General features: G+C 43.5%; 1 protein-coding gene across 1 annotated transcript in view; it reads right to left on the reverse strand.

Annotated features, from left to right (window-relative positions):
• Positions 1 to 4,139: 4,139 nt before the first annotated feature.
• The window catches only part of LOC135208069 (RNA exonuclease 4-like), a 38,875-nt gene continuing 16,776 nt past the window's right edge, over positions 4,140 to 26,238 (reverse strand). The window contains exon 4 of the mRNA XM_064240216.1: positions 4,140 to 4,366. Coding sequence (XP_064096286.1) covers positions 4,247 to 4,366 — 120 coding nt within the window. The 3' untranslated portion in view covers positions 4,140 to 4,246. The remainder of the gene's footprint in view (positions 4,367 to 26,238) is intronic.

Here is a 26,238-nt window from a genome sequence, read left to right on the forward strand (position 1 = left end):
TAGAGAACCTCGAGGTCCCGCCTGATGGCAAGATATCTCATAGTATAGTTGATTCTCGGCTAAGGAGAAACAACACTATGTGTCGTTGAAGACGAAGGTGTACAGAAAATGCAACCTACGTCTTCACAGCTGAACCGAGAGAAGGATTCTCAAGATTCTGAACCTGTGCTACAAAGACTGAGAACGCTAACCGCTATTCATTGCTGTCCGGTGAGGATCGTAGTTGCAATAAAAGCGGAGCGCTTTTCAGTAATGAAGACAGGGAAATACTGCCTGAAGAACTGCTTCTCATGGGCTGAACATTTGGAAGTAGAGCTGTCAGGTCGGAGAGTAGGCGATGTCTTCTGACATATCTGTTAATTCGGGGCGAGCAATGAATAATTGCACACCTACGAATACGAGATATTTTGAAGACAAACTCAGATGTCTGCAAAAATCATTCGCATTATCGCGGTGCGATGCAGCGGGAGACTAGTACAGACTTCTGTTACCGTGCGGTAAACAGAAAGAAATGAAAGAGTCCAAGAGATATCTCTGTTGAAAATTCTCGCAATGTCGAAGGCGATGAAATCGAGCGTCACAGCAGTAGATGGTCCTTCATTATTGCGAGAATCCCCGTTAATCAGAGACCTAAGTCCATGATTGTTGGGCAGAGATACGGTTCGGTAGTCAATCAAACCAGGGGAGAGAGAGACGTAACTGACCGAGCATCTCTGAGACCTATCTGATACTGAGCCGCTATCAGGCAGTTCAATACGCAGTAGCTCTCGGTGACTCGTCATCCTGAGTTGCCAGGTAATCCATTATTCCACGAAGGAATGCGTTCGGCTAGAACCATCGAGCATAAAGAATACGCTCGAGCAATTATATTTAAACGAAACGGATTTCGGTAAATACAAAAGCTGATTTGGTGTTGTCATGACAATACCAAGTATCTAAAATCAAAACTGATAACTGCTGGGAGGTTGCAGGCAACCCCGAGTTGCAGTTCAATTAAGATACAATTCGTCTCGGTCACAAACCGTAGAGTTAACTACGGTATGCGCCTACCCCCCGGACAATTCAACTGTTAAAAGAATCATGTCGCGAGGGTAATATACGTAGTATATTTGTAGGTTCTGTACCACGACCTCCATCCTAAATTCTTTCCTCTCGAGGAATGAGAATAAGGATTGGAGATCGACCGCCTTCGTTCTCTAGTCAAGAGAGTGAAGGAGAAGTCTTTCCCAAAGGAAAGCTTCAATGGTGAACAGAATACCGAAGACGATAGTTCAAGCCAAACTGGAAGTTCCCGTCCGTTCTTCTCTATTCCAGGTTAATCGCCTACTGTGAGATACTCTTCTTCAGCAGCAGTCTTTCTTCCAAATGCTAGAAGTTACAGGAATTCCGAGCATAAGTGAGGTTCCCGATTATCGTGTAACAATTATCGGGGATTCTCGCTCACTTTGGACTGTGGTCTCGCCTAAGTGTTTGGAGATCGTAAAAAACTCGAACACTCTGAGTGCGCTAGAAATTCCGTAGAATTCTAAGCACTCTGCGAAACCCCCCACCGAATTCGTCAAACGATATCGGCTGGTGGTCCTCCCGATTCCCGTAGAAATCGAGAAAGGGGCAGGATCCCTCCTCAACGACCTATCCAGCTGCCGCTAGTACCTTCCTATTGTAAAAGGACCGAAGGTTTGTATGCCGTGTCGGAACAAATGCGCAATTTCATGTGCAACACAACAAAAAACAACCCATGGTTGTAGCTTTTATCAGTTTTGAAATATTTTCACTTAGATAATGATGTGCCAAAATTTCAACCTTCGGTCAACTTTGACTTGACTGAAATGGTAAAAAAAAAAAATTGTAAGCTAAAACTCGTACATTCTAGTAATGTTCAATGATTTACCTTAATTTTGCAACAATTGGAAGTCTCTAGCACAATATTTCGATTTATGGTGCATTTTTGAAAAAAAAAAACAAAAAAAAAAAGAAAAAAAAAAACTTCCTTACATCGCGTGGTATCTCTGCCAAAAAAATCAGAAATTCTTTCGTCCGATTGCCGTAATGTTTGCACCGTTTTATATTAGCCGTTACATAAAGTTTTATATGTGAAAATGTGTGTAATTTCCTTGTAGAATACAACAAAAAATAACCCATGCTTGTAGCTTTTTATCAGTTTTGAAATATTTAAATATAAATAACGATAAGTGCCAAAATTTCAACCTTCGGTCAACTTTGACTCGACCGAAATGGCGATAAATGCAATTGTTGTAAGCTAAAACTCTTACATTTTAGTAATATTCAATCATTTACCTTCATTTTGCAACAAATTGGAAGTCTCTAGCACAATATTTCGATTTATGGTGAATTTTTGAAAAAACTTTTTCCTTATGTCCATGCGGTAACTGCCGAAAAATCAGAAATTCTTTTGTCCGATTGTCCTAATGTTTGCACCGTTTTTATTAGCTGTTACATAAAGTTTTATATATGAAAATGTGCGCAATTTCATGTAGAATACAACTAAAAATAACTCATGGTTGTAGCTTTTATCAGTTTTGAAATATTTTCATATAAATCACGATAAATAGAAAAAATTTGACCTTCAGTCAAATTTAACTCGACCGAAATGGTCTAAAACTGCAATTGTAAGCTACAACACTTACAGTCTAGTAATATTCAATCAATTACCTTCATTTTGCAACAAACAGGAAGTCTCGCACAATATTTCGATTTATGGTTAATTTTTGAAAAAATTTTTACGTCAGCGTGTTACGAATTCATGCATCATATTGTGATAATATTTTCTCTGTGTTGCTTTGATCGTTTTAAAATTTGTTATATACCAAAATCATTGCAATTTAGTGTACAATACAACAACAAAACAATTATCTCATCAGCTTTAACTGTTTTGTGCACAGCGCAATTTGTATACAATTATATGTGACATTTTTTTTTGCGCTGGCATATAGTATTCCAATATTTATGTACAGTGGACCCCCCGTATTCGCGTTCTCCAGATTCGCGGACTCACACATTCGCGGATTTCTCTGGGGAACGTTTCCCTGCATTATTCGCGGAAAATTCGCGCATTGGCCCCGCAGGGTATTTTGTTCTATGATAAATATCCACAAATTCCTGGTTTTTTTGATGAATTTCATCATAAAATGCACTTTTTGTAATAAAACTTAAAAAACCAAGTATGAACATTTTTAGTGGGTTTTTCTTGAGTTTTAACTAACAAAATAGGCTGTTTTTAGCATTTTCATAGGGGTTCCAAACATTCGCAGATTCTAACTATTCACGGGGGGGTCTGGTACGCATCCCCCGCGAATACGGGGGGACCACTGTATGATAATGATTTTTTTTTTTTTTTTTTTTTCATTTCTGATGGTTGCATACTAAACTCGGGCAAAAAAAAAAATGAACTCTTAATCTTGAAAACTAAGCGTGCTGTGATTTTTTTAAAATAACTTTTTTTCCAATTCGGCGCTCACTCTCGAATGCCGCCGGCATACCTGAGAAACTTTCGGAAATACCGGCTTGGCATTTAAGGGTTAATTAAAATTTGGTTATGAAGCTAAGCTGTGGCAGTTTCAACCATTCAGTGCTTTATACTGAAAAGAGAGAGGGTGAGTGGTTGACCAGAAAATTAAGAAAGGATGCGACATTTAGAAATGCCCACAGTGCAGAGTACCCTTTTTGGGGACTGATATTTCTTCACTTTACATGCATTACCCTTTTTTGGGACTTATTTCTTCACTTTATTTTATCACTACAATGTTATTAGAGTAATATTTAAATTATTCACAAGAATTGATAGGGACATGAATCATTTGCAAGAATTGATAGGGATATCAACAAACGTGTCACCAGAGAACAAGTAGCTACCCTTCATTGTATGGCTTTTAGATGTGATATTTGACTGGGTAACCTACAGCTGATACCATAGATGTCAGAACTGGCTTAGAGGGAATTAAAGCGAAATTATCATAGGCTACAACAAGTTGTTGACAACTATGTAGCATAACTGTGTAGGAATAACTATGCAGAAAGAAAGAGCAAAAATAACAAAATGTATCAACATAACCTGTTGCATTATTTCAAAATAGGCAAAATATTTCAAAACAAATATTGTAATAAAATTTTTTCAAGTATGAAGTAACTGGTTTTATTCTGATAAATTAGTTTACAATCCTGGAAACTTGAATTATATCTCTAAGAACCTCATAAAAATTGTGTACGAGACTTAATTTTGGAAGACTTATCCACTGTGATGAGTTTTCTGTTTCTTGCTTGGTTTCTGATAAACTTTTTTCTTCATCTTATCCCATTCCTTTTTATGTATGGTGTAAATTCGCATCACCGCCTGGGCATCTTGTACCTAAAAATGTAAAAATGAAGACTTTATAAAGAATTTGTTATGACTTGTGATTCCATATTTTTCATCAAAGACCATCCATCACTTAAAGACATTGTGGTCCATATCTCCAGAAGTGTATTCTTACTTTGCACAGATGAAGCAGAGTAGCTATGAGCAGCTGCTCACGCATGTGCACTTATGACTTATCAGTGGGCAGTAACTAACACTCCCTCCCCCACAACTGTCATGCTAATGTACGTATGAGATATATGCAAGCATTATGTCTGGTTTGCTTTGATGTCGGGTCATCTTTGCCAGGTTATTGCTGTTGTCTTGGTATGCATTTTGTGTCTGCTGGGAGTCCTATAACTGCTGCTGCTCGACCTATGACACTGACTACTACTGGACTGCCTACTTCCTCTGCTGTGCCTGGTGCAATGATGGCTGCTCCATTGCCCACTACTACTACTGTGCCTATGCCGATGGTTACTGTTTGCCTGGGTCTAACTCATGCTATTCTGTTGAGTTCAGCTGCAAACTGAATTTTTTACACTAATTATACCAGCAGCACCTACTATACTTGCAAATTCCGATTCCATCATTTCTTTTGAAAAGCTGCTGTTCTTACAACACTGTACATCTGTTCTGGTCATACTAACATTGTCCCATCTAGTGCTGCTACAGAAAAAGCACTTTCACTGCATATTACACTGTGTTAACATAAGAAAGAGGTTACTGTTTTAGTTCCTATCCAGCAGTCACTGGCAAAAGGGATTATAACCAAAAGGAAGATACATTCACTGGACAGAGCATCAATTCTGCTCATCAGGATTTTTCTCACTAGCTGTCTTCTGACCTAAAGGACCCAGATGTTATTTTCCTTAAATTGCTCATGTTGTGCCAAACTTACAATAAACATGACTAGGACTGCAATGACCAACCTCACCTCTAAATGCTTAGACTTCTGTCTACACCTCCCAGGAAGAGTTACCTTTCCCTGAACCTGATGGGGGGTAGGTTATATAGTACGACTACAAACATCCAGCAGGACTAAACTGATAATAAAAAACTAATGAGAGGCATACTTTGATTGTTTTGTGTACACTTATGACCAGTATTATCCTTCACATGGCTTTGACTTTTCTGTGGATTACCCTTTAGGACATTCCATCCCAATGGGAGGTAGTGCCATCAGTGCATCTTGTGCTGTGCAATGTAGGCATTACTTAAGGGTCTTTGAAGCATCCCTTCAGCCTGTAGATGCAAACCTCCTTGCAATCCTTTTACTGTACCATCTTACTATCCACAATCCCATAAAAAGTCGTATCTACAGCAAAAAACATCTATCCAAAAGAAGGTCAACACAGCAAACAAAGGCTTGACTAAAAATGTTGACGTCCACGGAACTTCAGTCCTGAATAAAAATAAAAAAGCACAGGCTATGATTAAAAAACCGGCTTGGAAAAGGAGAGCAAAGCGAAACTCTGGTCTCCAATGTGGTAATGTGGTAGAAGAAAGACTGATATTTTGCTGGGGTACAATCTTTGTTAGCTATGAAAAATACAAATAGATTAAAAGCCTTTCAAACCTTTTCACTCAATTTCCGTTTCTGTCCTGAAGTAACTTCTCTCAGGATTTTGCCCAGACAACCAGTGGTCTAGGTATCTTCGTTATAAGCGTTTCAAAAATTGATTGTATTAGACAGGGAATTTTAAGGTAAACCTTTAGTGCATCAGTTGTATACAATTCTCTCTTTAATATTAGACTACGTTGCACAAACAACAAATTCCTTTCCAGCCAAACTCTTATGTTAAGAATGTTCATCTCTTCTTATAGTAAAGGGTTCATGAAGTTGGTTAATAAACCTTGATGTAAATGCAGCAGTATACATATTCTCATTTTATAATTACTGGAGTAAAGAAAATTAGATAACAGAACTGAATGAATCAGTGTTCAATCAAGCACTTGGACACTTTCAGCCTTTTAGAACTTATCACTAAAAACAGTGATTTGAAGCAGCTTTGGAGTAAAAGGATCTAGTGAAACTTACAGCAAACCCCACAATTGCACTTGGAAGTAATATTAAGAGGCTGGACAGCAAGATTGAAGGTGAATGTAAATTTCCAAAAAATGACTGCAGGAAAAGGAACTAGGGAAGCTTGCAAACACACTTGAAGTATCTACACTGCACAATTTGAGACACAAACATCACTAACCCACACGGTCCTTTTGTAATCATTAAAGTGCACCACATGAGGCACACTAAACATCAGTATCCCAGAGGGGCCTTTTGCAACCCCTACAATGCACCACATGAGGCACACACATCACTATCCCAAATGGGCTTTCTGCAATCCCTACAGTACACCACATGTAAGTGCACTAATATCACTAACCCAAATGAGCAATGCAAAAAAAAAAGAAAGAAATAAAAATCTTTTAATAAATGGAATCAGTGTAAGTACACATGAAAGTTTAACATCAACATGTTAATTGCATACAAACCATTGCCTTACATAGCTTTATGCACATACTTACCTACAACAAAGACTTGCACTGATGGCAAGAGAAGGCCCCCTTTCAATAAGGGTAACATTATCTCTCACTATCCCTCATCAGAATAAAACTTCATCTTAGAAAGCAAGGCATACAGGAAAATATGTTATTGTTATAATACAATTAAGTTTGTTCATACTTACCTGGCAGATATATATATAGCTGTATTTTCTGAAGTCCGACAGAATTTCAAAACTCGCGGCACACGCAGTGGGCGGCCAGGTGGTAGTACCCATTCCCGCCGCTGGGAGGCGGATATCAGGAACCATTCCCATTTTCTATTCATATTTTATTAATGCCCCTGTCTCCTGAGGGGAGGAGGGTGGGCACTTTAATTATATATATCTGCCAGGTAAGTATGAACAAACTTAATTGTATTATAACAATAACATTTTGTTCATGCCACTTACCTGACAGATATATATATATAGCTGAATCCCACCTTTGGATGGTGGGAAGAGACAGAATAGGATTTATAGGAAACTTAAATTAAGTAGATGATGTATATCTTGGTTCCTCACCTGTTAGCAAAGTAGACTCTGTGATTACTGTCACTTAAGCCTGCTTTTGCTTAATCAGAGTTGCCAGCCAGGTGAAGACCTGTAGTGCTGGTGCGCTCTGGATGATCTGTCAACGGGGAAGTGACCTCAACGTGACAAGACCATCGAGCCATACATATGAGGGCAACGAAGCAACTGACCACCACCTGACCAACTATCCAAAGACCCCTTGAATACTAAACTAAGGGATGGGAGATCTTCACACAAGACTCACCACAACCTAAAAACACAACAATAAAAACTAACCTAAACCTAACTAGGGAAATAGGGAAAGAGCTACCTCCAGCCCCCAAGACTGTGTCTGCAGAAACGTATGGCCCAAGAGAATTACAGTCGTCATAAATCGTTCTCACATCCCTTAGGTAATGTGAGGCGAAGACAGAGTTGCTCCTCCAAAAGGTGCCATCAAGAATGTCCTTGATTGACATATTCTTTTGGAAGGCAAGAGAGGTAGCGACAGCTCTAACTTCGTGAGCTTTCACTCGTAAGAGGCTCAAATCAGTCTTCTGGCAAGATGAATGAGCCTCTTTAATGACGTCCCTCAGAAAGAAAGCAACAGCATTCTTAGATAAAGGTAACTCTGGTCTCTTCACAGAGCACCAGAGATTACCTGAGGGACCTCTTACCTCTTTTGTTCTATGCACATAGAACTTGAGAGCCCTGACAGGGCACAGGGCTCTCTCTGGTTCTTGGCCCACCAGACTTGACATACCCTTGATCTCGAAGCTTTTCGGCCAAGGGTTAGAAGGATTTTCATTCTTTGCCAAGAAAGTTGGGCTCAAAGAGCAGACAGCGTTGTCTCCTTTGAATCCCACTAACTCTCTTAGCCGTCGCCAGAGAAGTTAGGAAAAGAGCCTTCCTTGTCAAGTTTCGAAGAGACACTGCTTGAAGAGGTTCAAAAGGACTTGACATTAAGAACCTAAGAACCACGTCAAGGTTCCATGAAGGCGGTCTCGTTTGGGGAATCTTCGAAGTCTCAAAAGATTTTAAGAGATCATGAATGTCTTTGTTGTCAGAAAGGTCCAGGCCTCTGTGCCTAAAAACCGCTGACAACATGCTCTTATATCCCTTGATGGTAGGGACTGCTAATTTCTGCACATTCCTGAGAAAGAGCAGAAAATCGGCTATCTGGTTCACAGAGGTCGTGGAAGAGGAAACTCCCTCCTTTTTACACCATGCCCTGAAGGAAGCCCACTTCGATTGGTATACAGCTCTTGTAGATGCACGTCTTGCATTTGCGATTGCTCTCGCAGCTGCTTTCGAAAAACCTCTCGCTCTGGCCAACTTTTCGATAGTCTGAACGCAGTAAGACCCAGAGCGGAGAGGTTTTGGTGATACCTTTCGAAGTGAGGCTGTTTGAGTAGATCTTTCCTCCAGGGCAACGTCCTTGGAAAGTCTACAAGGAAAGACATGACCTCTGTGAACCATTCTCTTGCTGGCCACATCGGGGCGATAAGGGTCAACCTCGTCCCGTCTGAAGCCTATGATCTTGAATGGCGGGAAGGCGTACAGATCTAGGCCCGTCCAATTCCATAGCAACGCGTCCACAGCGATTGCTTCTGGATCTAGGACCGGGGAGCAATACAGAGGAAGCCTCTTGGTCCTCGACGTCGCGAATAAGTCGACCAGAGGACGTCCCCACAACCTCCAAAGGTCTCGACACACGTCTTTGTTTAAGGTCCATTCCGTCGGTAGGATTTGTTCCCGACGACTGAGAAGGTCGGCCCTGACGTTTTGCACTCCTGCAATGAACCTCGTCAGGATCGTAACCTTTCTTCTTTTCGCCCACAGCAGAATCTCCTTCGCCAGGTGAAACAAAGTTCTGGAGTGTGTTCCTCCCTGATTCTTCAAATAAGCGAGTGCTGTGGTATTGGCGGAGTTTACTTGAACGATCTTGTTCGTCAAACTCCCTTCGAAGAACTGCAGCAACAGAAAGATTGCTGCTAGCTCTTTGACATTTATGTGCCAGGCTACCTGTTCCCCTCTCCAGGAGCCTGACACTTCCTCCCCTCCTAGTGTTGCTCCCCAGCCCGCGATGGAAGCGTCTGAGAACAACACTAGGTCGGGGCTCAGAAGACTTAGGGACAAGCCCTCCTGTAGTTTCTGTGGGTCGAACCACCATCTTAGATGGCTCTTTATTGGATACGATATTCTCAAGATCGCATTGAGATCGTCCTTGACCTTCCACTCGTCCGCAAGGAAAAACTGGAGAGGTCTGAGGTGCAGTCTTCCCAAGGAAACATACCTTTCCAGCGATGAAATGGTGCCCAGCAGACTCATCCATTCCCTCGCCGAGCAAGTTTCTTTCCCCAAGAAGGCCGAGATCTTCTCTAATCCTAGCTGCTGACGTTCCTGGGACGGAAACGCTCGAAAAGCCACTGAATCCATCTGAATCCCCAGATACACGATGGACTGTGTCGGGGTCAGATGCGACTTTTCGAGGTTGACAAGAAGTCCCAGGGACTTCGCAAGGGCTAACATGAACTGCAAGTCCTTCAGACACTTCTCTCTCGACGAAGCTCTGATAAGCCAGTCGTCGAGGTAAAGGGAAACTCTTATCCCTGAAGAGTGTAGCTACCTCGCCACATTTTTCATGACTACGGTGAACACCATTGGAGCCGTGGTCAGGCCGAAACAAAGAGCTCTGAACTGCCACACTTTTTTGCCCAAGACAAATCTTAGGTACTTTCTTGAAAGAGGGTGGATCGGGATGTGAAAGTACGCGTCCTGCAGGTCTAAGGACACCATCCAGTCGCCCGGTCTCAAGGCTCCAAGAACAGAATGAGCGTCTCCATCGTGAATTTGGTCTTTTCCACGAAAAGATTGAGCCTGCTTACATCTAGGACTGGACGCCAACCTGACGATTGCTTTGGTACTAGGAAAATCCTGTTGTAAAAGCCTTGAGACCCCAGGTCCGCGACTTGTTCCACCGCTCTTTTTTCGATCATTTGTTGTAGAAGATCGAATAAAACTTGTTTCTTTTCTCCCTGATAGGATGGAGAAAGGTCTCTGGGAGTTGTAGAAAGAGGAGGAAGATCTAAAAAGGGGATCTTGTATCCCTGCTCAACGATCTTGAGGGACCAAGGGTCCGTGTCTCTCTCTCTCCATGCTCCCGCAAAGAACTTCAGTCTGGCTCCGACTGGTGTCTGAAGGACATGCGTCTCACTTGGATGGCTTTGGTTTGAAAGAAGCTCTTCCTCTTGCAAGCCCTCTCCCTCGAGGAGCTGCTCTCGAGGGAGGAGCCCCACGAAAGGGTTTAACCTTCTTCGGCGGTCGTACAAAAGCCGAAGAAGTGGAAGGAACTGCCGGACGTCTCGAGGACTGGGCTAAGAGGTCCTGCGTTGCCTTTTCTTGCAAACTGCTTGCCAGGTCCTTAACCAAAGTCTGGGGGAAGAGATGGTTCGTAATAGGAGAAAAGAGCAGCTCCGCTTTCTGAGCTGGAGTAACTGATCGAGCCGTGAAATTACACAGCAAAGCTCTCTTCTTCAAGAAGGCCGTCCCAAAATGAGAGACCAGCTCCTCTGAACCATCCCTGACGGCTTTGTCCATGCATGATAGCACGCTGGACAGCTCCCCCAGACTGAGAGACTCTGGGCTTCTCGATTGCAGATCCAGAACTCCCAAGCACCAGTCTAGGAAGTTGAATACTTCAAGAGTCCGGAGCAGCCCCTTCAAATGATGGTCCGTCTCCGTAGGGGTCCAGGTCACTTTAGCAGTGGATAAAAGGGACCTCCTTTGAGAATCCACCAAGCTGGAGAAATCCCCTTGTGCTGAAGAAGGGATTCTCACACCCACATCTTCTTTGGTTTTATACCACATACCTCCTTTACCGCCGAGTCTAGCGGGAGGAAGGGTGAAAGTTGTCTTGCCTTGATCCTTCCTTCGTTCCATCCAGTCTTGGAGTTTCTTGAATGCCCGCTTAGTAGAGAGCGAAGTCTTCATTTCGACAAACTCCGGGGTCTTACAAGTCTTAGAGGATGAAAACTGCGAAGGAGGAGACTTGGGAGCTGCAGGCTGGAACTTGTCCTCGAAGGACGAACGCAACAGCCGCACAAGAACTTTATAGTCCGAGATTGAAGAGGCAGCAGAAGGTTCCTGAGTCAGCAGGACTACTCAACTCTCCTTCTTCTCTAATCAGAAGAGGAGACCGCCTCTCCGGAGAGGGCGTACGTCTATCGGGTCTTGCATTAATCAAAGACCCCCAATGTTTACTGGTAGAAGCCTTATCTAGGCTGTCTTCTTTGTGGCGTTTACCGCTCGAAGGAGGCAGAGCGTCCTGACAGCGATGAGCGTCCTTAGCGACGCCCGAGGCAGCCTCACTTGCAAGAGAAGCGTCCTTACGTTTCCTCAACGAAAAGGTAGACATTTTCTCAGGTATACGCGCCTGTGCGCGCAACCCAGCGTCCTGGTGTACGTCTTCTTCTTGGCCGGAGTCCCCCGAAGCGTCCTGAAAAGCGTCCTGCCGAGCGTCTTCAAAAGCGTCCTGAGCGCACTCAAAAGCGTCCTGAGCGTCCTCCCGAAAATCACGGCAAGCAGCCTGCCCATGACGTCGAGAGGGAACGAAAGCGTCCTGACGACCCGTCTTCTTAGCGGGCGAACGAGATCGGCGAATCGCCGAAGGAGACGCAATCGGCGAAAGAGACGAGCGAGGAGAGGGAGAAGGAGACTGCTTCGTCCTCTTAACGGGCAGTCTAAGGTCCTTCCTCCGCTTAGGCTCGACTGCTGCTGGGCGAGTCCTCTGAGCCATAAGCGTCGATAGGCTTGGTCCTGAAGGGACCAAAAGAATGTTCTTCGTTGGTATGAGGAACGAACAGAAGGGGAGCAAAAAGGGCTGGATCCTGCTAGAAGAAACGGGGGAGGGGCGAGGGACGCCTCCCTTCCTTCCTTCTCGACAGGTTACAGCTAACCTTGCTTCTCAGGGATACGCGCCTGTGCGGCGCAACCCAGCGTCCTCAGTACCCGGGCATGGAGATTTTCGCCTCTCTTCTGAGGCAGAAAAGCGTCATAAGTGTCCTCCGAAGAAAGCAGCGATACAGGACTTGAAGCGTCCTCAACCTGAAACTCCTTTTCAGCGGACGAGAGTCTCTCTGTAGCGCTCCCCCCAACCCTTGCGCGGGGAGGAGGACGCTTCGGAGGACGAAAAGCAGTCCTTAAGGATGCGCGCCCGTGCGCGCTCCTTGACAGCCTGGGACTTCGCAACAAGGCCTGCCAAAGGGACGCCAGATCGGTGGGGAGCCCCCGTAACCCTCTTGCGGCTTTCGACATACCCCCTCCCTGATTCCTGGGAGTCCGATAGCGGTCTAGGCCTAGAGGCATTATGGGGCCGATCTGACGCCCCCTCCACAACACTAGGGGAACGATCACGCACTTGCACTGAGCCAGTTTCCAAGGCTTTCACTTTGGTCTCTAGAGTACGTAGAGACTCCAAAATAAGAGAGAGAGCATTACCCTCTCCCGACACAGATTCAGGGCCCGAAGGCAACACAGGTTTAGGAGATGCAAAATCTACAGGTGTTATTACAGGAGAAATATTATCACCCTTACCTTTGGTAGAACCACTCCTGGAGGAAGACCTCCTGATCCTATCGCGTTCTAATTTACGCCGATAGGAATCATACACCCTCCAATCATCATCGGCCAATCCATCACATTCATTGCACCGATCATCCATCAAACAAATATGCCCCCTACAACTCATACATACTGTGTGGGGGTCTACCGATGATTTCGGTAGCCTCACCTTACAATCACTCCTCACACACACTCTGAAACTCACTGCACTTGATCCAGACATCACGTTGACAGAAAAGCCAATCCAGTCAAAAAACGGTCCACTATTGCGTATGCCAATCCAACAATCCAAAATCATACCAACAATCAATCAGATACTTAAATGCGAGTCAAATCCAAAAAATCCTGGGAGGTGGCGGTCTGGTAAAAACAGTAGTTTACCGACCGGGTGGATGACAGAAAAAAATATGAATAGAAAATGGGAATGGTTCCTGATATCCGCCTCCCAGCGGCGGGAATGGCTACTACCCACCTGGCCGCCCACTGCGTGTGCCGCGAGTTTTGAAATTCTGTCGGACTTCAGAAAATACAGCTATATATATATCTGTCAGGTAAGTGGCATGAACAAAATGCCCAATTAGTTACAAAATAACTTCGGCATCAACCAATGAAGCCAAGTTAAGAATTTGCAACTTAATACGCATAAAATAAATGAAAGAAAAGGAATTAAAAGAAATTAGGTAAAACGAAAGTTAAGAAATGAAGTTTTTATTGTAAAACTAATATTGTAATACCTACCTGAACACCTGAACTGGCCCTGGTCACTTACCAGCCCGAACCATCATTTATTAAAAATTTACCAAATCTTTGGTTAAAATAACGATCAGTGTTGCCAATCTCCTGGCTACACCCTCGTTACCTAGTTACCAGCCCACCGCTAGTAGCCCTGCCTCACGCCGGTCACACCTGCCCTCTCACGTCAATCATAACTCAATAACTGTATGAGAGGGGAGGAGGGTGGGAATCATTCAGGTGTTCAGGTAGGTATTACAATATTAGTTTTACAATAAAAACTTCATATTGCAATACACCCCCTGAACACCTGAACTAGCCCGATTAACAACATTAATTTGGAGGTGGGGAATCAAATCTGCCCGGCCCTCCACTGTACTAGTTGTCAGTCAATATAATTGAGTACGCGAGTCAGTCTCAAGTTCATTTGTCACTCGTCCAAGCTAATCTCCCATGTGTGGCCTTCTAGGCCTGCCATATGTGGAGGGAAAAAACTCCCTGCACCTCTACCTACAGGTCAAAAACTCATTGAGTGCGGAAGGGATACAAACCTGTTTCCTCTCAGCTGGCTATGTGCCTCACCTGAGTAGAGGAAAAACTGAAGACCTCCCATGTGGCTCTCGGCCTCTCATGTATGGAGGGAATCTGAAGACCTCCCATGTGGCTCTCGGCCTCTCATGTATGGAGGGAATCTGAAGACCTCCCATGTGGCTCTCGGCCTCTCATGTATGGAGGGAATCTGAAGACCTCCCATGTGGCCTTAGGCCTCTCATGTACGGAGGAGACAACGGTGTCGTCGATCGTAGTGATGTCCTCTCTTGTAGTGTTGTACCTGCCTGTCTGTACTCTGCCTGGTTGGCACTTGGAAGAATACCCTCAGATAGACCCAGACATGTTCTTTCCTATCTTTCCTAATACTTAAAATCCTCTTGTGATATATCATATCATGAATACCTTATACATATTCCGAATATTCGCTCCCTACTCTAATACTAACTCAGACAGCAAGATTGTTGGGTTTAAAAATAGAATTTAGGCCAAAGGCCGAGTATTGGGACCTATGAGGTCAGTCAGCGCTGAAGGGAAATTGAGAAAGTTTGAAAAGGTGTGAAAGGAAGAAAAACCTCTGTTGCACAATGAGTCCAGTGTTAGGAGAGCGTGGAAAATAGGATGAGAGAATATGGAGAGAATATGAAATCAGAAAAGTGAGAGAGAGAGAGAGAGAGAGAGAGAGAGAGAGAGAGAGAGAGAGAGAGAAACACAATCGTCTAGGATAAAGAGAGAATATAAAATCAGGGAAAAGAGAGAGAGAGATAAAATCAGGGAAAAGAGAGAGAGAGATAAAATCAGGGAAAAGAGAGAGAGAGAGAGAGAGAGAGAGAGAAATTACGATCGTCTAATATCTCCACCTCCGCAAATTGCAGCAAGTTAAAAGGGTATTATCTTAACGATAATACTCGTATAACTCCGTACAGCTATGAACAACCGAACGAGAACTTGTTGCTAATGCGATCGACTCCTATAACAACATCACTTTATTTGTAGTGATCAGCGTGTGAACCAGTAATCGAATCCGATAGCTACATCAGTTATTGTATTCATCCGCGTGGGACGGTAATTACTGTATTCATGTTATAAATGCAGCTGAAGCTAATAAGGCAAAATTACGTTCATCAGCAACCTGGACAGAAGTCCCGAGCTTATGTATGAATTCCAACGCAGCCGTGGTAAAAGAAACTAATAGCATGAAAGAGCTCATTACTGTTGTTTTCACACAGACAAAGGATTAATAACGTATATAAAGTGTAAGGTTCGTAATACCTATGAAAACGAGTGAAAAACGAACGGAATCCTAAATTTAACGCCATCTAACCCGAGGGAAAAACTAGCTTCCAATGAGACGTATCAGTCAAATTTTGGTCTTAAATTACATCGTAAGACGAACAGTATGACTTCGTTACATAAGTTAAGTATCCAGATATTCATTAATATGCTAACTAAGGACAAAAACATTAGCCGAGACCAAGTGATATGGTTGAATCTGAAGCCAAGGAGAAAAAAAAAAAATAGACTAGCCGGCATCCTTGTCTGTCTAAACCACACCTTCTTACAATAGTGCTGTTTGACGACAAGCTAGTGTAATTATAATTTAATTTTAAAGTAATAAAATAATATTTAAAGGTAATTAAATTAACTTTATTAGGCCTAATATTAATTTCAGTTGTCATTGTAATTTGATAATACGACTGGTAATAATTTGTAACTGTAATTGACATAAGCTCAATGTAAATACTGACGGCAATAGTCTGTTAAACGTATGAAGACGTCATACATACATACAAATTTCTTATATCTGACATCTGATTATATGCCCCAAGATAGATACCTCATTGACTATATTAAATGTCAACATAGTTGAAGACACGTCTCCTTTAAGACGTTTGTACAAACTTGGCATAAGTGAGAGTGTTGTTACGTTAGTCATTTTAGTCAATCAGGAGAGAATGAGATGGATACGGCGACGCAAACCCGTATTCGTCATCCGCTGATTCCAGCGTGAATGACTGCCGAGTTTAGTGTTTATACTACGCCAATATGATGATACACATAATACAATTATAATGCTTTAGTCGGACAGAATCCGATCTTCATTCTGTTCGATTACATTCATATTAATTATCCTCAGATCGGATTCTCGTTCGTTTTCAATTACACCTGTATTGAATTATCCGAAGTCAAGAATGCCTTAAGCCTACAGCGTTAGCCAATATAAAAATAACTACGGATATGTTGTACAGCGAATACTTTAGGTTAGGCTAGGCTACTGAATATGCATACGATATATCATCGTGAACACTAGGCTAACCGTAGTTAATTTTATTCGATTTCTCTTCATACTGAATATCGTAAGTCAATATGCATTGAACGGAGAATTAGTTGATATTAACAATTATCGTATCGTATACCGTAGAGGAAATTAACCTTAAAGACTAAGGAGCATATCTGAAAGACCAACCCTGGCCTAAAAGCTTCTGATGCAAGGAACTCGAAGCAGGAAAAAGCCTAAAGATGCTCTAAGGACCCTGTGCCTCTAAAAACTACTACTTTTAATAGAAAACCGACCCGAAGAAGCCTGCACTTCTCTTCCTAAACTAAACACTATGTAGCCTATTATCCCTATCGTCTATATCTGACCTAAGTTTTTATCATCCTGAGAACTTACACATCGAGGGAAGGGGAATCTGCTGCCAACACTGCCTGCTCCGCGCCAGGGGGGACGGCGGATCCTGCCCGTGGGCTTGCGGATCCCCATAACCCCAGCACCGGTTAGGGCTGATTCTGGAACAGGCAGGGGAGCTGGAACAGAACGATTAGTAAATTTTCAGTATCCCTATTGCTCTATCTATCCTCACATAATCTTGACATAAAATCGGTAACAGAGATGTCATACTCGATGTCAGCGTACTCTCAAGTCTCTTAAAGAGCACTGTCTCTAAGTCTTTATCTTTATCTACGTTATTTGTCTCTTCCTGCCTACAGTTACTTCTTAATACGAGACCTTTCCTATGTTTGAGATACCCTAACATCTGGTCCAAAGACCACTCCTGACATTCCAAACATCTGGTCTTTACATTATATTGAACAGGCCTACAATTTACGCATAAGGAAGGACTATCGTGTCATAGGGTACTCATCCTTTTCTTGCATTGTTGGCAAAGACGATACGTTGTTGAACTCCCGCTCGTCGTTTTCTGTGATGTCGTGGCCGAGGATGCAGTAGTCGTTGTCGTAGCCTGTGTTGTTTCTTCCTTTGCAGAATCAATGTCTAATGACAAGGTATTAAGAGCAATCCAAACCGTAATCCAAAGGGATGCGTAATTCGTCACCAAATTCAATCAAATCAAAGGTGCAAATGAAGGCCGGGCAAGACCAAAAAGGAGTTCGCTGTGGATACATCTGTACTCCACCGCGAACGATAAGTGATTGACGTGAGAGGGCAGGTGTGACGGCCCGCCCTGAGGCAGGGCTACTAGCGGTGGGCTGGTAACTAGGTAACGAGGGTGTTAGCCAGGAGATTGGCAACACTGATCGTTTATTTTTAACCAAAGATTTGGTAAATTTTTAATAAATGATGGTTCGGGCTGGTAAGTGACCAGGGCCAGTTCAGGTGTTCAGGGGGTGTATTGCAATATTCCTCTTTGTTCATATACGGAACAAACCTTTGGTCTTAACATTAGGATAATACTAGCGCCAAGCTGGAAACCGGTAGAATTAATTTTCAACCTGTGAGATCCAGGGACTATTGGCATCTATACCAGGTCACGGGGCATGCATTACCCAGAATGCCCTCCGCGTCCCGTGACCAGCCAGTTACTTTCCTACCGCCTTTGAGATAGGACATGATTACTTTCTATCTGTTTTAAAGCCAGTTTTTTAGTTTGCCCGATTTTATTAATTTTCACTTTTTACATTTCTTTCGCTGCGTGTTCTCAGTGTGGGTGCATCAGTCTTCCAGGAAATTTCTCCACTTCAGTCTTGCAGAGAAAGTTTTCCAGTTCAAGGTCCTGTGCTTTGGATTAACAACATCTCCTCAAGTTTTCACAAGAGTGTTCACTCTCATGTCGACATGGGCTCATGCTCAGGGGATCAGGCTAATAAGATACCTAGACGATTGGCTGGTGATAGCAAAGTCCAGAGAAAAATTACTTCAGGACAAGGTGCCCTCCTGCAGTTTTGTCACAGCTTAGGAATTGTGATAAATCAGAAGTCGAAGTTGGATCCAAGTCAACGGCTGGTGTATCTGGGTATGATTATAGACACAGTAAAAGCCAAAGTATTCCTGGCAGACCAGAGGGTAGAGAAATTCAAACAAGTGGTGAATGCCTTTCTGGAAAAACAAACTCAGCCAGCAAGACAGTGGCAGTTAGTACTGGGAATTCTAACTTCCTTGGAGAAGCTGGTACCACAAGGGAGGTTACACCTTCAATCTCTACAATGGAGGATGAATGAGTTTTGGTCACCAACGGTAGATCACCCGTACAAGCAAATTCCCTTGTCGGCAGAAGCGAGGAAAGATTTACTGTGGTGGGTGCAGGACAACAATCTGACAGTGGGTGTTCCCCTTCAACAACCCTCACCGGATCTCTTGCTGTTCTCAGACGCGTCACTCAAAGGTTGGGGAGCCCATATGGAGGAGCTGATGATCTCAGCAAAATGGAGTGGCGAGGACAGAGAACTCCATATAAATGTGCTGGAGTTAAAAGCAGCATTCCTAGCACTTCAGGAATTCCGGGCGAGGGTGACAGGGCAATCAGTGGTATTGATGTCAGACAACACCACAGAAGTAGCTGCATAATGTCAGTTACACGTGATGACAGTTCAACTTCACCAGTGGGCTGTAGAGAACTTAGTAGACATCAGGGCCAGATACATTCCGGGAAAAAGAAACATAGTGGCCGACAAGTTGAGCCGGAGGGATCAGATCCTGGGAACGGAGTGGTACCTGCATCAACAGGTAGTGGACAGAATGCTCATATTGTAGGAGAGGCTGATCATAGACCTATTCGCAACCAGGTACAATAAAAAGTTGGAAGTGTATTGTTCAGTAGTCCCAGATGTAGAGGCAGTAGCAGAAGATGCGCTACAACACCCATGGGACAATCTGGACGTTTACATATTTCCTGCATTTTGTCTAATCCGTCAGGTTCTGAACAAGGTAATGCGGTCACAGAACCTCAAAATGACTCTGATAGCACCTTTATGGCCGAAGGCAGAATGGTTTCCGGACCTGTTGGAACTCCTAATAGACGTGCCAAGAGAATTACCTCCATGGGGCAACCTACTATGTCAGCCGCACATGAAGAGGTACCACCAGTCGGTGAAGTCCCTATCACTTCACGGATGGAGACTGTCAAGTATCCCCTGCGAGCGAGAGGTTTTTCTCAGAAAGCAGCAAGACAGATATCAGAAAGTCATCAGCAGCGGTATACCAAGGGAAATGGTCAGCAAACTGTGATTGGTGTCGTAGAGGGAACTTTTCTCCACTCGGAACCACTATTCAGCAATTAGCAGACTTTCTGATATATCTCAGGACAGAAAGGCATATGTCTGTATCTGCTGTAAAGGGGTACAGGGCTGCTCTAGCCTCTATCTTACGCATGGAAGGTGCGGACATTTCGTCTTCATGGGAGCTAGCTATATTGATGAAGAGTTTTGAGCAGTCCTGTTCGCCAAAAGAACTAAAAGCCCCAGATTGGGATTTGACCATGGTACTGAGTAGTCTTACAAAACCCCCCTACAAACCATTAAAGCAGTCCACAGATAGAAGCCTGACCCTGACAGTCTTCTTATTGGCCCTAGCCTCAACCAAAAGGGTGGGGGAACTGCATGGTTTGTCATATGTGGTAAAGCATTCGAGAGGTTGGAAGTCAATGGTATTCGAGTTTGTTCCAGAATTCGTAGCCAAAACTAAAAATCCATCAGTAGTGGATGGCAGATTCGACTCTTTTTTTCCATTCCTTCTCTGGTGAATTTCGTAGACAATGACAAAGAAGAGATGCTTCTGTGTCCCGTCAGGGTACTAAGAGAGTAGTACTTAAGAAGGACAAGGCACCTAAGGCCTGGGTGCCGGAGACTGTTCGTTAGTACAGGACGGATCAAAAAGGAAGTGTCCAGGAATACAATATTGTTTTGGCTAAGAGGAACAATCAGGAATGCATACATAACAGAAGACAGAGGGTCAAATAGCCAGGAGAGGGCTAAAGCTCATGACATCAGGGGCTTGAGCACTTCTTTGGCATTCAAGAAAAATATGTCTGTAGAGATAATTCTGAAAGCTGGTATTTGGCAATGCCAAACAACTTTCACTTCTTTTTATTTAAACGATGTTGCCCATAGATCCTTGGACACTTTTTCCTTGGGTCCAGTGGTGGCGGCCCAGCAAGTAGTATAGCTCATCCGGTACCCCTGGCTGGTCAGTTTGTGTCTAGTCTAAGATGAATGTATGAAAGCAGAATGAATGAGATGACTGGTCTTTCTTCTTTACTACTTTCTTTCTACTCCTTTATCTACAGGCAGTATGAAGGAGAGTACCATCATAAGCTGGAATGGACTGGATGCAGGTGAGGTGGTCAGCTATACTGTAAAGATAATCTAGAGTATAGTATACTTTTCAGTAGCAACACACTCCTCTCTGTAGTAGGGAAAGAGAGGGGTGATAATAGATCCAGGTGCAAGGGACAGGAATGGTTTAGGAGCATGGAGAGTTCTCCTTCTTCTGTAGTATAATAAACCATGGCATCGTACGAACACCCAGTGGGGGAAACCAATAGATTCTCATGTATCTTTGGTTCAAGGGTTATAGTCCATTGTCTTAGAATACACATACTATTCGGAAATGGATAAAGGTGGCAAACTCCCAGTCAGTTATAAAGACTGGTCCCACATATAAGTAAGTCTATCCTAATGTTAAGACCAAAAGTTTGTTCCGTATATGAACAAATGACAAATTTTTAACCAATTTGTATTTTTCATAACTAACAAACCTGAGGTCTTAATAGGTAAACGCCCACCTCTGACCACCCCTCTAGCAGTCTAAACTGGGTTGGAAAGGTAACTGGCTGGTCACGGGACACGGAGGGCATTCTGGGTAATGCAAGCCCAGTGACCTGGTATAGATGCCAATAGTCCCTGGATCTCACAGGTTGAATTTTAATTCTACTGGTTTCCAGCTTGGCACTAGTATTATCCTAATGTTAAGACCTCAGGTTTGTTAGTTATGAAAAATACAAATTGTTTAAAAATTTGTCATTTTGTGGCGGGATCACAAAAAACAAGTAACCTCCCCACATAAACTTAAACTGTCTGGCTATCAAACCCACCCTCAATCACACTTTCCATTTAACACTACAAAATACAGCAGGACAATTGACCCATACCTACATACAGAACAAAAAACACAAACAGGTACTCACCTCTGGCTTCTGCTACTAAGGGTTAGGCTGTGCTGTCCACTGGATATAGGCTATAGGCTAGCCGACACAACCACCGCCAACAACCAAGCACAAACCAACCCCCCCGAGACCCACAACCCCACAAAAACTCAATAACCCGACAAATCGATGCAGATGAAACACCAAAACACCCTAAAAAAACACGTACAACCACACGACTTACAGAAGTACAACAACCCGTCAAAACCAACACTGCCCCAACCACCACTAACAGACACCGAAAATGCACCACCAACCTTCTCAACCTCACCACAACTAGACAGACACACGCACAACAACTTCACAACCCCAAAATCTATCAATTACCACCAAAACAACTAAACACCAAAGGACAACTGCTGTCAAAACCGACACTGACTTGACCAGACGCCTCTCTGCTTGACTCTCGTAACAAACTTCCATTGACTTCCTACAAAGCGCCACAACAGACATACTTCCGACCGCCATTTAACCACTCCCATTCATTCTTCCACCAATCTCTCTCTCTCTCTCTCTCCTCTAATCTCTCTCTCTCTCTCTCTCTCTCTCGTCTCTCTTCTCTCTCAACTCTTCTCTCTCTCTCTCTCTCTCTCAACCTTTGGAGATGTTGTCAAATATAAACTATCATTACTCCTCCATATTACTTCCCCCATTACATTTGACAACATCTCCTTACACTCACAACATCCACACTAAATTGCCTTTCGCAACACCCAAGGATGCTCAGATGCAGGTCCCCTGGATCTTGTTTGAGGACCATCATACACTCTTTCAGTTACATCACCATTCACTTCTTCCAAACCACTTTCTTTCAAACTCCCATTATCTCCCTCACTACCATCCTCCCAAATTCCATTCACCACTTCACCGATGTCTTCTAAGTCTGGTTCCAACATCTCCCCTATTTCGGCCACCAAACCACTCAGTTCATCCATACTTCTGTCAAAATCCTGCAAAGACTTATCCATCCTATCAACTACCTCCTCACTACTCAGTTTCCTTCTCACTGAAGTCTTATTTGTCCCTGTCAACTCAAACCCACATACACTACAAGTATCATTCATTCCCCCAAAGTCATCCGTAGCACACGCTTTATCAACCGTTTGCACCCTACCACCAAGCCCTTTACCATGCCGTTCACGCTTTTTCCTTCCACTTCCTCTCTCCACACTCTTCTGTTTTCTTCCATACTCAACCAACACCAACTGTCGATCTCCCAGACCAATTTGTTCACCGACAGTCGGCTCATACTTATTCACCCTCAACCACTCACTCATCGCATTCTGCCGAACTTACTGTGGTACTTCCCTCCACTTACGGATCTGGTTATGGTGTGCCCTAACCTCATCCATTCCCCCACCTACTCGCAATTTCCCCAAAACATAACTCAATCCACTCGGTCCCACTTCCAAAATCTCAAAAGGCCCTTCAAATTTCTCCCTTACTTTATTCACATTCATTCTTCCCATCTCAACCACCTCTTTCAACACCTTATCCCCAATCTTAAAACTCTCAAACCTTTCACTCGCTTTCTTCCACAAATCCCGATCACCTTCTGACAGACCCAACCGCGGTCTGACAATCCTTTCAAAATTCAACACATATTTACAAGGAGACATACCTATACTCTTCTGCAGTGTGGCGTTATATACCCAAACTGCATGTCCTACATACATATCCCAATCCTTGTCGCCCTTGCTCATCATTCGCAAAATCTCAGTCATCGTCCTAACAGTCCTTTCAGCCAACCCATTCGCACTGGGCATATACGGAGTAGAATACACATGCACAATACCCCATTCCTTCAAATTCCCATCCCACAAACTCAGGTCCATTATCACTCAACATTTTTGCCGGCTTACACACACACATGGGCAACATCACTTGACCCACCATTCGTGCAACAGTTTCACTCCTCTTATCTTTGATGGGAACCACATAAGCAAATTTACTCATGTGATCCACCATCACAATCATCCCCACGTGTCCTCTCGCAGTCCTAGGCAAAGAAACACAATCAATCACAAGCATTTCAAACGACTCTTTCATCTGCAATCGCAACACAGGTGGACTTGCATGCACACTCTGATACTTTTCCCCTCTGACAGTCTTCACACGTGACAGCCACATCCACACAAATCTTATTCAACCCAGGAGCATACAATCTCTCTCTCATGCATTCCCACAACAATTATTTTTTCCCATATGCCCAACTGATCATGCACCAACAAACACATACTCACAGCTGACTCAACAGAAAACACTGGCACATACACTTCCTTGTCATACACCCCTTCCTGATGCAAAAAGTACACTATGTTTTTGCACACCACAAAACGTTTAGCAACCCTCTTATATACATCCAACTCACATGGCCAGTCTTCCACACGCACTCCTCCCAAAACACATTGTCGCAACACACTTATCTCCAGGCACTCATTTTGCATTTCCTCAAATCTCTTCCTCACATCAACAGATCATTCTCACTCCTAGCAATATCAATCATACCCACAAAGTTTGCTACAAATACATTACCATCTTGAATCCTAGCTACTTGTCTGCCCCCCTTTCTAAGAATTCCATTTCCTATATCTATGTCTATATCGTGGATCCTCAAAAAATCTATCCCTATTAAAAAGCAAGATGGCATATCATTTTCTCCTATAACTATAAAGTTATGCATTACTTCAAGATCTCCCAACCTAACCTTTAACCGTACCTCTTCCCATACTAAAACACTTCCTTGTCCTAACCCATGTATTCTCACACTTGTAGACTGCCTTTTCACTTCCCAATCACATCTCTCAAGTTTACTCACCACTGACCCACTCACCAAGGAAACTTGTGCCCCTGTGTCAACCAAACTACAGTACTCACTATCATTTACTCGGACAAACGTCACCATTTTCCCTCGAGTCCCATGCATACACACATTCACTAACACATCCACCTGGTTATCCACATCACAATCCTCCTCATCACATTCATCCTCAGTTAATTCCCCATTTCCACAATTCTGACTCAAATCCCCTTCACAGTCCCTTTTTGTAACCAACCAATTACAACCACGTTCCCCGCACTGAATCATCAAAACCCCACGTTCATTACCTGTACTCCCTCTTCCTCGAATTTATTCAACCGGTCTGTTCCCATCCAAAATACAACAACACTTTTATTCCAAACAACTCAGCTACTGCTGACAACAATTCATGCAACATTTCTCCTTGCCCACCTTGTTCCTCCGCATATGCCACTTCCTTCTGCACATCACTCATCAACTTCACTCGCAACTCATTCACACTACCGGGTACCTCTTCAACCAGACCCTCACCTTCCAAGTTTTTCAATGCTGAAAACAAACATTCACACACTCTGTCATTCCCTTCAAACCTCTCTTTTACAACCAACCCCTCAGGTACCATATTCGGATCCCAGTCACTTTTCACAAAACCACTGTCCTTACCATGCATCCTAGACATCGTATCAGCAATCACATTTTTACTCCCCGGCACATATTCTAAGCCAAAATCAAACTCACTCAAATCCTCAATTGTCCTCGCAATCCTAGCATTCACACTTTCCTTCTTGATCATATAAACTAACGGCCGATGATCTGTCCTTATGACAAATTTTACCCCATACAAAAACACTTTCAACGCTTTCACACAAAACCTTATTGCCGCAAGCTCCTTCTCAAACACCGAATACTTAAGCTCTTGCTTTATTAAAAGCTTTACTCACATACGCAATCACTCTCAATTGTCCCTCCCCATTCACCTCTTGCATCTGCACCAAGCATCCTCCCATACTAAACATTATCTAGCATCAGCATACAACTCAAGGCTTACTGGCATCCTCACCGTAGTCCGGAAAAGCCAAGGGGGGGTGACGTCCCCTATTAGCAGCCCTGCCTCTTTTCAATTCTCTTCAAATGCTCCCACCATTCGCTCATCCCACCTCAGCTTAGTACAATTTTTCTTCCCGGTCCATTCAGTCAACGGCTTTCCTATACCCGAACAATCCCTAACAAACTTCCTCCCGAACTCAATCAAACCCAAAAAACCCTCCAACTCCCACACGGTCCGGGGACGTGGAAACTCCTTTACTTTTTCCACAAACTTTTCACTCTTCCTTACACCACTCGCACTCACCTTATGACCCAGAAATCCACTTCCCAGCCAATCACGTACACTTCTCCAGCTTCACTTTCACTCCAACCTCTTCCAACCGTTCTAACACCTTCTCAAGCAGCCTCCATTCTCCCCTCAACAGTCTCACTTGCAATCAAAACGTCATCTATAAACACAGTCACCTTCCTTCTATCAAAACCAGCCAAAACTACATTCATCGCCCTTTGGAAGGCAGCAGGCGCATTAGCCAATCCAAAACTTAACCTCTTGAATTGATAGTGGCAGCTACCACTCGAAAAAGCCGTAACATGCCTGCTCCCTTCCTCAAGATGCATCTGGTAATGGCCCCTTAC

Source organism: Macrobrachium nipponense, chromosome 34, assembly GCF_015104395.2.
Source record: "Macrobrachium nipponense isolate FS-2020 chromosome 34, ASM1510439v2, whole genome shotgun sequence".
Classification (NCBI taxonomy): Eukaryota; Metazoa; Arthropoda; class Malacostraca; order Decapoda; family Palaemonidae; genus Macrobrachium; species Macrobrachium nipponense.